Below are 13,455 nucleotides of genomic sequence, written 5' to 3' on the forward strand. Positions count from 1 at the left end.
GTTGTACGGCAATGTCAGCAATGGCTAGTTTGTTTTTCCTGCTTCCTTTTGCCATTACAGGAACTCCATAAGCTCTTTGTTCTGTACAAGAGGAACTTTAAGTTTGACTTTCTCTTTCTGAACTTTTGTCAGAATCACAAGTAAGTTAAATCTGCTCCAAAAACTCGGTCCAACTAATCACATCTATGGTTGTGACTAATGTAGACAGAACTGACAAAAGAATTCTTTCTGACAAAAATTTCACAGTTTATAAAAGATTGCTCTCTCTGCAAAATGTTCTAAATGTACCATTAAGTGCTTTCAGAAACATTTGAATACACAAGAACAGAATTCAACCATCGAAAAACAAATGGAATTTAATGCTATTTACCCCTGCAATATGTTTCACAATTTTGACTGCTTAATGTTGAATAGAACTTAGAGTCTAGGATCTAGCTGATTAAATGAATGGCCACCAATTATGGGCCAAATGGTGTGCCAGTTACACACGAGACCAAAGTTTCATTTGCCCATAATCTGAGAATTGTAGAGCTTAAGGAGTTTATACAGATGGTTTATACAGGTTGTTTGCCAAGGGATTTAAACCGGATGAGAATTACAAATGACAGATCAAGAACTGCTGCAGATGAAAGCTGACTAGGATAGCTCTCGAATACCTGGAGGGACAAAAGCTTGGCCGACAGGTTTCACCACTAGATGAGCTAAGACAGAATAAAGATGTGTGATAAGGAAATTAGAAATAGTTGCTGCTTTGAAGAAGAAAATACAGAGTTAAACAGAATATCAAGCTTACCAACCATGAAGTTTAAGTTAAACCAATAGGTGATGGAGAGGCAAAGTTATCAATTTCAATCTTCCCTAATGTTCATCTGGAGAAAATTACAGTTCACTTGGATGAGCAGCAGATTAGCAAACTGACAATACTATAGTAATCAACAAAGATGGTGGAAAGATAGAGCAGAGTGTTATCAGCTGATATATTGAACCTGCCATCAAGTCTTTCATCAGGTGGTACAGAGGCAGAATGTAGATGAGAAACATTTAGGGGATGGCAGTGATGATTGGGGACGAGGGGGGTAAACATTTGTTTTCAGAAGTCATTCTAGTATTTTGTTCAAAACATGTCCCCACTTTACACAACCCAAATGCTGACAGCACGATGACAGTAAACTGTATTTAGTTGTATACTCTCTGTTGCTGAGCCAGATCACCAGGTGGTGTCTCCGTTTTGCACCATGACAATTTAGTTTGTGTTCCATAATAGCAGGAGAAAATAATATAACACCAGAATTTGAATCACAACGCCCCACTGTGCAGTAAATGATTGCTACTGCTGGAACAACAATTATGAGTCCAGCCTCGGTAAACAACCAAGAGTTAAAAAGGGTTATCTGATAGACCAGTCTGAACAATTTGTATGTAGTTTTCAGATAAATAGGTTATCAAGCATAACATTACGACATGGGGTAAACTCCCCACCAATTTAAACCAGCAACACAGAAAAGATTTACCCCGTGCGGTAGTCTGTGAAAATTCAAAAGGCCAAGAACTATCCCAAAAGTCACTATTTAAAGTGCAAAAAATTAAGAATTTTGTTCTTTAAGTCTAACATAGAATATTAACTAATCACTATTTACAACTCCTTTCTCTAACGTATCTTTTACTTTTTCTTCTATAATACTGGTCCAATAAAACCACCGATTAAAATTTACCAAAATATTCAAATTTCAAAACCAGCCAGCTGTTGAATCTTCTCTTTGTATCTTCATCAGTCTTCTTCTTAGGGTTTCTGTTTCACGGGTCATTGATAGATAAAGATACCTTTAAGGGAGCTATTCTCCAGGCAGTATGCAATTGTTGGTGGCTTGGTAGTTCTCCTCCAACTGCTCAATTTGTTTACTATTTATACCCCAAAACATCGGATCATTTGATTGGTTTTAATATTGTCAAAATACCAAATTCAAACTTGATTGGAGTTTAGAATCTTGGGGCATAATTTAAACTGATTGGCCAATTTCGAATTTTTTTTTTGTCTCATAACAACCCAAGTACTACTAGATGCTGGACCAAATGTTACATTGTAAATTCTCCAGCACTCTGTTTTCTAAGTTCTTCAACTCTCAAAGGTACAGCACACCTCTACACCTTCATAACAGTATGACAAACTGGAGACTCAAAATCTATATGATTCATGATCATTCTCCCTTAGCAACACTTTCTGAAGATGAAACATGGAAAATAAATGGACACTCTTGGTTTTCACTATATAGTTATTCACTCACTTTCACAAAATAAATCCTGAACTTCCTTGATGTAAACAAAAGATGACAATTTTGGACTTTTTATTAGAATGGAAAATAATGACAATACACAGGCACTCTTTTTTGGTTTTAACTTTAGACAGCCACCCCCAAGTAAACAAAGTGGAAGTGGCTGAACTAATGCAATTGGCTTGATTTCATAACCTGCATTTTAGATTTTTTTTTAAAAAAAGGTAACAAAGACGATTGCGTTCAATTTAGGTTGCTGACACACTTATCTTAAAAGGAAAATGTTTAAGGAATTAAGGGAAGAAAATAGAGTTGAGGGATTTCAGTGGATGCTATGGCTTACTTGCGCTCCTATATTTTATGGGCTTATTTGAAGAAAATGTAAACAGTAACACGATACATAAATTAATGATACTGTTATAATGTAAATGTCCAAAGAAGGCAAATATTTCTGCTTTACATTTAATAAGATTATGAACTAACCATTTTAGTACTCTTACAATTGACAATAGAATTTGCTTAATGCTATGAATTATCAGGTTGTAGTGTTGAAAGTCATTAAAAAAAAAACAAATTTCTTGTCGAGCACATACTTCTGAACCTTTGAAAATCTCTTTATCCAATTTAAGTTTCCATTTCCATGGGGCAGCATGGTGTCACAGTGGTTAGCACTGCTGCCTCATAGCACCAGGGACTTGGGCTCAATTCCAGCCTCAGGCAACTGTGTGTGGAGCTTGCACGTTCTTGCTGTGTCTGTGAGGGTTTTCTCCAGGTGTTCTGGTTTCCTCCCACAGTCTAAGGATGTGCAGGTCAGGTAAACTGGCTATGCTAAAATGTCCATAGTGTCTAGGGTTGTGCAGGCTAGGTGGATTAACCATGGGAAATGTGGAGGGACAGGAGGGTGGGTCAGGGTGGAATGCTTTTCAGAGTGTCGATGTGGACTCAATAGACTGAATGGCCTGGTTCCACAATGTAGAGATTCTATAATTTGTAATGAATAAAAAGCAACATTCATAAAATAATCCAGTTTGTAGAAGGTCATCCATCTAGTGAATTAAACTCCATTTGGGAAAAATCACTTCACAGGTTTTGATAAAAACATTCAGTATAACAGCTGTGCCAATTAAGGTTTATATAAGATAATAAAAGTTAGGAACAGGAGTAGACCACTCAACCCTTTAAGCCCATGCCACCAGTCAGTTAGATTAAGGCTACTTCAAGATAATTTTCTTGAATCTTTCCCACCAGAAAATTTGTCAGTCTGTCTTAAACTCAACAATTGAAACTCTACAGCCTTCAGAGACAGAGAATTTTAAAGTTTCACCACCCAAGTGAAGAAATGTCTCTGTACCTCAATTTAAAATGGCCTGTGCCTCACAGACGGTCACCTGGCTTCAGCAATCCTACCCAGTCAGGCCTCATCAAGCCTCATTAAGAATTCTGTGTGTTTGAATGAAATCAGTTCTCATTCTTCTAAACTCTAAACAATAAAAAGCTTTGAGTATTTCAGCATTCTTCATAAGACAATCCCTCAGTCTCTGTAATTAGTTTGTTGAACTTTTGTTGCATACTCTCTATGGCAAGTATAATCTTTCTGCAGATAAGGGAGAAAGACTATACAAAATAGTCCAAATGTCGTCCAACTACAAAGATGCGCTCTACATAATTGCAGTAAGACATCTTTACTGCTATACAGAGGAACCACAATTATCTGAAGGATATGGATGGGGATATTGTGTTCTTATAATCAAATTCCAGATAATCGAAAGCTGGATAACAGTTTAGCCAAGCATCAGGACCTCGCAATCTAGCTGGATAATCCGATATTCGGATAATCAAATGCCAGATAATCGAGATTCCTCTGTAGCAAATCCTCTTTCAACGAGGCCATCATACTATTTGCCTGTTCAATTGTCCCTGCATGTAACTAAGTAATTCGTGGACAGGGACACACAAGTCCCTTTGAAGTCCGAAACTTCACGGCCTCTCATCATTTACACTATTTTTGTTTTTCCTGCCAAAGTAGAAACTTCATAATTCTCCACACTTAACTTCATTTGCCAATGTTTCATCATAACATTTTTTTTTAACATGTGTAACATACATAGTTTACACATTTAATGTTTAAACTCTTAAGAAATTCCGTAAGAAATTCCTTATCTTTGATTTAAACAAGGGACCCCTTTCCTAAGATTATGATTTCTGGCTTTAGATTTTCCCACAAAGGGAATATGAATTTGTGGTCAAATATTTAAGTTCCTAGTTCTTTTTGCTCCTCTTTTGTCTTCTTTGTCACAAAAGGCTCCCCGGTTATATTTAGCTCAAAACACAGTACAAAATAGAGATACTCAATGAGACAAATCTTATTTTGAAGATGACCACTTCTGAAGTCAAACAAAATTGAATCTGAAGTGAAATGAGAAGGGTAAAAGCTGCTGCTTAATTTTTACATTTTCATGGAAACAATGGGTACGCAAACACATTTGAATATCCGAAGCAGTTAACATTCTTGCTGGTCTCCCAAACATTAATTGTTTGGCAATGCAAGTTCAGATAAAGAAAGGTGTGTTACAATTTTAACTAACACTGACCCAACAAATCAAGTTGGTCATTGCTGAAGTAAACCATTTGGCATAGGTTTTTTTGCATTATACTACAGTATCTAAGTCCACTTGGAATATTAATGCAATGTGCACTTAATTTCTGTGTTGCTGCAAGCATCCTAATATCTTCAAAATGGTGAAATTTTTTTGACACCTTTATGTTGTATCTAAGTTATCACCGTATCATATTTGGGACTGTCTTTAAATTGTGTTGTCTAATGCTATGTTAGAACAACTCAGCTGGGGATGTTGCTTTTTTGATACTTCTGATTAGGATTGTTGAGACCTATGCCAGTCAGTGCGGAGTCAAAAGCAGTTTTACACAATGGACCTGCTTCACTGACAATTGGACAGGAACAGTAAACCAGCACAGTATAACAATTGACTTGGGGAGGGGAGGCATGGTGATGGTAGAACATGAGACGACGACAACAGAGATTATATAATCAAAGAGACCAGATAACGTTATTAGCTGTTACAATGAAGCTACTTAAAATGTGCTGACACACGAGTTTGTGGCAGCCTTTGTGCAAGTCATGGTGCAATTGTATCAAAAATTATTTTGAACACTTGACAAAAACAGATTTTGAATATGGGAAAATTCACTTTGGCACATCACAGAATTCAAGGTAGCTCAGGGAGATGCAAAAAATATGATCCAGATTAGCACTGAGTTACGAGACAGACTTGCAGAATGAAACCTTTTTTTTGGCGTAGCATAGTTATTTGAAAAGCAAATTAGAAAAAAGCATGACAACTATATTTGGAAGCAAGTTACTTGGCTGGGATCACAAAACTTCAAGAGAAGAGGTAAAACAATTCTCCAGCCAGAAAGAAGACAAAAGATTACAAGAAATTGTTCCTGCTGTCCAAGCAGAGTATAAAATGTATATGCCCAGTAAATCTTGTTGATTGCTGTTTGAATAATTAATTTGAAATTTATAAGCCTACTCCGCATCATGGGTAACATCACAGGAAATGTCTAAATTTATATAGCACCTCATCTGATCTAAATATCAAAGTGCCCCAGGTAATGAATTACCTTTGGCATATTTTGGCAGAGGTTAAACAATGTAAAATGACATTCATTGGCAGGTGGTTTAAGGGCAAGCTTATCTGCTTGCAAAACCTTGGATGAGCATGGAGCACTTTATTTTACATTCGCTCTTAGGATGTGAGCATCACAGATTTATTAGCTATCATTAATAGCTTGAGGTGATGGGATGAGCCACCTTATGGAACCACTATAGTCACGCGTAGGTACACCCACAGGGCTGGTAGGGACAGAGATCCAGGAATTTGACCAAACAACGAAGTAGTTATAATTTTTCTATGCCAGGATGATCCGTAAATTGGAGGAAAACTCACGGATATTGGAATTCCCATGCGACTGTTGCCTTTGTTGTTTTAGTTGGTAGAAGTCATGGATTTGCAAAAAGCTGACAAAAAATCCTTAGTGAATTGCTGTTGTTTTTATTGATTACATCCTCCGCTGTGCTCAATGTTCTAGGGTGGTGATTTTGAATATACAATAAGGTTTGTTTAAATTGGAAAACTGCTCAATTTTACATAAGTTACATAGACAACTAAATGTTTGGTAAAATTATACAACTGGCATCGTGCAATCATGCTCTTGCCCAATACGGGAGCTATAGTTTTAGGAACTTAAAAGTAAAACTAGAAAGAAGAAAATCATGCTTACCTTCACCACCTTCAGGAACGTATGATGCTGTTATGATGTCTATATCAGCACAGTTCATCATAATCTGATTTGTTGCTTGTCTTACCTGCAAAGATACCACAAGTCTAAATGTTAGAACAGTAAACACAGAAATACATTTTACAATCACTAGAAACATACTTTTGATTATATCTCATTTAATGAATTTATTTGGTCTTAAATGCTCTCTCATTTCAAACTTACACTCCCATTTTAGAAATTTAATTCAGCAATTTTTCATCTCACAGTCAATGACCAAGAAGGGAAGTAGGAAACTCAATCCATGACTGCTCACTGTGTAAAGATGAACAAGAACAACCTAGCATAAGTGATTCTCTTGACGTGGGGGAAATACCAGGCAGCATCTCTCTGACATGGAAGAGCTGGCAACAAAAACATCACATATGGGAGAGTAAATCAGCATAAACCCTTATTTTACCACTGCAAAACCACCCTTTTATAGTTTCAACCTATTTGTATGATGCAGTGGTTAAAATATCTTCTATACTTCCATCCAGTGTTGTGTAAACCTGCAGACATATGTTGAACTACAGACTTTGAAAGAAAATATGCATTAAATTCCACATAGTGTATGAATAAGCTGGATAGCATAAAACATTTTCTTAAATTTGTCACAGAAGTATTTGATCTTCTGTAAGATTTAATCATCATAGATTTTCCAAGTCTTTTGCTGAAAAATATCAAATTACTGTCACTCAATTTACAGTTTTAATCTACAATAACTGACATCTTTGATATGAAGTAGTTTTTTCACCTTCAGAAAGTAGCTTTCATAGAGTCAGACAGCACAGAAACAGATCCTTTGGTCCAATCCAACTGCGCCGACCAGACATCCCAATCTGACTTACTCCCATTTGCCGGCATTTAGCTCATATTCCTCTAAACCCTTCCAATTCATATATCCATCCAGGGTGCCTTTTGAATATTGTAATTGTACCTGCCCCACCATTTCTTTGGTAGCTCATTTCAAACACGCACCACCCTCTGCATGACAAAGTTATCCCTAAGGTCCCTTTTAAAGCTCTCCCCCGCTTTCCCCCCCCCCCTCCCCCAACCTTAAACCTATGCCCTCTGGTCCCCTTATCTGAGAAAAAGACTTTAGTTATTCACCCCACTCATGTTCATGATTTTATAAAACTCTACAAGGTCGCCCCCTCAATCTCCATATAGGAAATCAATACTAAAATTAGAATTAGTACAACAAATGATCACAAGATTGATCTCAAGAATGAGAGGGTCATCCTGTGAGGAAACTGAGTAAATCCTATGTTCTCTGGAATTTAGAAGAATGAGATACAATCTCGTAGAAACATGTAAGATTAGGAAGGGGCAAGGAAGTGTAGACACACATGTTATTTCCCCTGGAGTTAAACGGAATGTAAAGATTCATGAAGAGTTATTCCTTATAACTCTTTTGGGCATTTCACTGTTAACCACTACAATTAGCACTGTGTATCTAAGATCTGTTTGGACTCGGTGTAGGAAGCAAGACGGCTGAACCAAAAATTGATAGGTTTTCCTTTTAAAAAATTACACTTCTTCAGCAAAACTGCACTTAATCAGTGGGCATTCAAACATTTTACTTAAAGTAGTGAATGGATGCAGAATCATTCAGAAATGACTAAGGAGTGGTGTTGATGAGGCCTTTGATGATAGATTGAAAAATTACAGGCTAGTGTCATTTAGGGAACTAGGTCTCTAGCGCAAGCAGCATGGTTGAAGCTTCAGCATCAAGTGGGGAATTCAAAGTATATCAATTATAAGAGTGAGTATATCAATTATACTGTAGGAATGTAAAAAATGTACAGCTTGCAAGGCCATGGAGTAGCGACTGGTAAAGATTCTAAAATTGGAGCACTGAAGAAAGAAGCAAGAGAAACACTGGCAGCTTTATATAGAGTACAGCTCAGAGATCAAAAGAGGTAATAGTGAAGCTGAGCTGAAATGAAGGTGATTAAATGCGCCTCTTGACATTGGAATTGAGGAAAGGATAGACAATTTCTACTGAAGCCAAATTGTAAGTCTTGGTAATGAATCAAATGCCTGATTTAAAATCTAATTATGACTCAACATGACATTAAAGTTATGCATTATCCTACTCTAACGAACAGCTCAACTAACAAGGACAGAATGAATCAGGCGGCAATGGAAAATTCGGGGGCTGGGGTGGAGCAAGAAGGAAAAGCAGAGGGATAAGGATAGACACTGGCAAGTTTGAAGAGTTATCTTGATCTTGTCAAAGTTTAAAGAACACTAGTATGCTAACTTCTGAAGAATTGAAGATTTTTCTTCTTCCTTGCACACACCAGAAACGTGCAATGTCTCATATCTTGAAGAACCCAGCATTTCTATTGCCTTAAGAACAAGGGTAAGGGATGCATAGGACCTTGACTCTTCGTGTCCAAGTCTCACATCATCCTTAACTTGGAAATATTTCACAATGTGACTTTCTAAGTGCTGTGGAATATATTTCTACCAAACCTACTCCAAACAGTTCAAGATTGCAGCTCACCATCACCTACTCAAAAGGCAACAAAGGATGGGCGATAAATGCCAGCTACACCCATATCCCATGAAACAGTAAAGAAACTCTGACGTTGATGGCATATTTTAAGATTGTTTTTAAAAACAGGAACAAGAGATATCTTTGAAGTTATGGCATTTGGCTTTGAATCTTCATTCAGCCACAGGATTTTGCTGTTTTATCACGTGCAGTACTCCAACTGTAGTATACTGGCATTTCAGCTCAGATATTGCTACATAGAGTGCCGTTCACAAATCTCACAACAATTCACAAATAAAAAAATCTAAATTCAATCTCTTATCAGATCGGATCAGATCAGAATCTTATCAGATCGAGTGGATTGGTCAGAGAGACAGATAGAAGCGATGAGAAATTTGCAACAGCAATAGTATGTGATGGATGGCAGTTTTAGGAAGGGGGGTGGGGGGGGGGGGGGGGAAGTCTCAGCTACAGTCACATAGATGGGTTAACTCCAGGAACAGTGAGAGAGGTCGGCACCTAAGGGAGGAGTCTTTTGTGGATATACCCATTTCAAACAGGTATGCTGTTTTGGAAAATGTAGGGGGTGATGGATTCTCAGGGGAACATAGCATGAACAGCCAAGTTTCTGATATTGAGACTGGCTCTAATGCAACGAGGGGTATGTCGGCTTCCAAGAGGTTAATTGTGTTGGGGGATTCTGTAGTCAAGCGGTACAGACAGACATTTCTGTGGCCAGCAGAGAAAAAGCAGAATGGTGTGTTGTTTCCGTGGTGCCAGGATCAAGGATGCCTCAGAGAGGATGCAGAATGCTCTCAAGGGGAGAGGGGCCAAAGGAGGTCATTGTCCACATTGGAACCAACGACATTGGAAGGGAAAAGGTTGAGACTCTGAAGGGAGATTACAGAGAGTTAGGCAGAAATTTAAAAAGGAGGTCCTCGAGGGTAGTAATATCTGGATTACTCCCAGTGCTACGAGCTAGTGAGGCCAGGAATAGGAGGATAGAACAGATGAATGCATGGCTGAGGAGCTGGTATATAGGAGAGGAATTCACATTTTTGGATCATTGGAATCTTTTTTGGGGTAGAAGTGACCTGTACAAGGAGGACGGATTGCACCTAAATTGGAAGGGAACTAATATATTGGCAGGGAAGTTTGCTACAACTGCTTGGGAGGATTTAAACAGTAAGGTGTGTGTGTGTGTGTGTGTGTGTGTGGGGGGGGGGGGGGGGGTGGCACCCAGGGAGATAGTGAGGAAAGAGATCCATCTGATACGGGTACAGCTAAGAACGGAAGTGAGTCAAACAGTTAGGACAGGCAGGAACAAGGTAGGACTAATAAATTAAACTGCATTTATTTCAATGCAAGGGGCCTACCAGGGAAGGCAGATGAACTCCAGGCATGGTTAGGAACATGGGACTGGGATATCATGGCAATTACAGAAACATGGCTCAGGGATGGGCAGGACTGGCAGGATACAAATGTTCCAAAATACAAATGTTACAGGAAGGATAGAAAGGGAGGCAAGAGGGGGGTGGCATTTTTGATAAGGGATAGCATTACAGCTGTGCTGAGGGAGGATATTCCCGGAAATACATCCAGGGAAGTTATTTGGGTGGAACTGAGAAATAAGAAAGGGATGATCACCTTATTGGGATTGTATTATAGACCCCCTAATAGTCAGAGGGAAATTGAGAAACAAACTTGGAAGGAGATCTCAGCTATCTGTAAGAATAATAGGGTAGTTATGGTAGGGGATTTTAACTTTCCAAACATCGACTGGGACTGCCATATAGTGTTAAAGGTTTAGATGGAGAGGAATTTCTTAAGTGTGTACAAGACAATTTTCTGATTCAGTAGTGGATGTACCTACTAGAGAAGGTGCAAAACTTGACCTACTCTTGGGGAAATAAGGCAGGGCAAGTGACGGAGGTGTCAGTGGGGGAGCATTTTGGGGCCAGCAACCATAATTCTATTCGTTTTACAATAGTGATGGAAAAGGATAGACCAGATCTAAAAGCTGAAGTTCTAAATTGGAGAAAGGCCAATTTTGACTGTATTAGGCAAGAACTTTCAAAAGCTGATTGGAGGCAGATGTTCGCAGGTATAGGGATGGCTAGAAAATGGGAAGCCTTCAGAAATGAGATAACAAGAATCCAGAGAAAGTATATTCCTGTCAGGGTGAAAGGAAAGGCTGGTAGGTATAGGGAATGCTGGATAACTAAAAAAAAATTGAGGGTTTGGTTAAGAAAAAGAAGGAAGCATATGTCAGGTATAGACAGGACAGATCGAGTGAATCCTTAGAAGAGTATAAAGAAAGTAGAAGTATACTTAAGAGGGAAATAAGGAGGGCAAAAAGGGGACATAAGATAGCTTTGGCAAATAGAAGTAAGGAGAATCCAAAGGATTTTTATAAATATATTAAGGACAAAAGGATAACTAGTGAGAGAATAGGGCCCCTCAAACGATCAACAAGGCGGCCTGTGTGTGGAGCCACAGAAAATGGGGGAAGATACTAAATGAATATTTTACATCAGTATTTACTGTGGAAAAGAATATGGAAGATATAGAATGTAAGGAAATAGATGGTGACATCTTGCAAAATGTCCAGATTACAGAGGAGGAAGTGCAGGATGTCTTGAAATGGTTAAAGGTGGATAAATCACCAGGACCTGATCAGGTGTACCCGAGAACGCTGTGGAAAGCTAGAGAAGTGATTGCTGGGCCTCTTGCTGAGATATTTGTATCATCGATAGTCACAGGTGAGGTGCCAGAAGACTGGAGGTTGGCAAACGTGGTGCCACTGTTTAAGAAGGACGGTAAAGACAAGCCAGGGAACTATAGACCGGTGAGCCTGACCTCGGTGGTGGGCAAGTTGTTGGAGGGAATCCTGAGGGACAGGATGTACATGTATTTGGAAAGGCAAGGACTGATTCGGGATAGTCAACATAGCTTTGTGCATGGGAAATCATGTCTCACAAACTTGATTGAGTTTTTGAAGAAGTTAAAAAAAAGATTGATGAGAGCAGAGCAGCAGATGTGATCTATATGGACTTCAGTATGGCGTTCGACAAGGTTCCCCATGGGAGATTGATTAGCAAGGTTAGATCCCATGGAATACAGGGAGAACTAGCCACTTGGATACAGAACTGGCGCAAAGGTAGAAGACAGAGGGTGGTGGTGGAGGGTTGTTTTTCAGACTGGAGGCCTGTGACCAGTGGAGTGCCACAAGGATAGCTGCTGGGCCCTCTACCTTTTGTCATTTACATAAATGATTTGGACGCGAGCATAAGAGGTACAGTTAGTAAGTTTGCAGATGACACCAAAATTGGAGGCGTAGTGGACAGCAAAGAGGGTTACCTCAGATTACAACAGGATCTGGACCAGAGGGTTCAATGGGCTGAGAAGTGACAGATGGAGTTTAATTCAGATAAATGAGAGGTGCTGCATTTTGGCAAAGCAAATCTTAGCAGGACTTATACACTTAATGGTAAGGTCCTAGGGAGTGTTGCTGAACAAAGAGACCTTGCAGTGCAGGTTCATAGCTCCTTGAAAGTGGAGTCACAGGGAGATAGGATAGTGAAGGCGGCGTTTGGTATGCTTTCCTTTACTGGTCACAGTATTGAGTACAGGAGTTGGGAGGTCATGTTGCGGCTGTACAGGACATTGGTTCGGCCACTGTTGGAATATTGTGTGCAATTCTGGTCTCCTTCCTATCGGAAAGATGTTGTGAAACTTGAAAGGGTTCAGAAAAGATTTACAAGGATGTTGCCAGGGTTGGAGGATTTAAGCTACAGGGAGGGGCTGAACAGGCTGGGGCTGTTTTCCCTGGAGCTTCGAAGGCTGAGGGGTGACCTTATAGAGGTTTACAAAATTATGAGAGGCATGGATAGGATAAATAGACAAAGTCTTTTCCCTGGGGTCGGGGAGTCCAGAACTAGAGGGCATAGGTTTAGGGCGAGAAGGGAAAGATATAAGAGAAACATAAGGGGCAACTTTTTCACGCAGAGGGTGGTACGTGTATGGAATGAGTTGCCAGAGGATGTGGTGGAGGCTGGTACAATTGCAACATTTAAGAGGGACTTGGATGGGTATATGAATAGGAAGGGTTTGGAGGGATATGGGCCAAGCGCTGGCAGGTGGGACTAGATTGGGTTGGTATATCTGGTTGGCATGGACAGGTTGGACTGAAGAGTGTGTTTCCATGCTGTACATCTCTATGACTCTTATGCAGGAGGTGCTCAAGCTCTGGAGGAGCATTTGAGCTCACAATCTGACTCAGCAGAAAGACTGCTAAAGAGCCAAAACAGAAACGTAGATACGTAAACTTTGATTCTT

At 39.4% G+C, this 13,455-nt stretch overlaps 1 protein-coding gene across 2 annotated transcripts in view; it reads right to left on the reverse strand.

Annotated features, from left to right (window-relative positions):
* Positions 1–13,455, reverse strand: part of npepps (aminopeptidase puromycin sensitive) — a 221,343-nt gene that overhangs the window by 120,159 nt on the left and 87,729 nt on the right. For both annotated transcript variants that reach the window (XR_011955143.1, XM_072561298.1), the window contains exon 2: positions 6,576–6,660. Coding sequence is in view for 1 of the 2 variants with exons in the window: in XM_072561298.1 (XP_072417399.1) it covers positions 6,576–6,660 (85 nt within the window). In the remaining variant the exon portion in view is untranslated. The remainder of the gene's footprint in view (positions 1–6,575; positions 6,661–13,455) is intronic.

Source organism: Chiloscyllium punctatum, chromosome 42, assembly GCF_047496795.1.
Source record: "Chiloscyllium punctatum isolate Juve2018m chromosome 42, sChiPun1.3, whole genome shotgun sequence".
Taxonomy (NCBI): domain Eukaryota; kingdom Metazoa; phylum Chordata; class Chondrichthyes; order Orectolobiformes; family Hemiscylliidae; genus Chiloscyllium; species Chiloscyllium punctatum.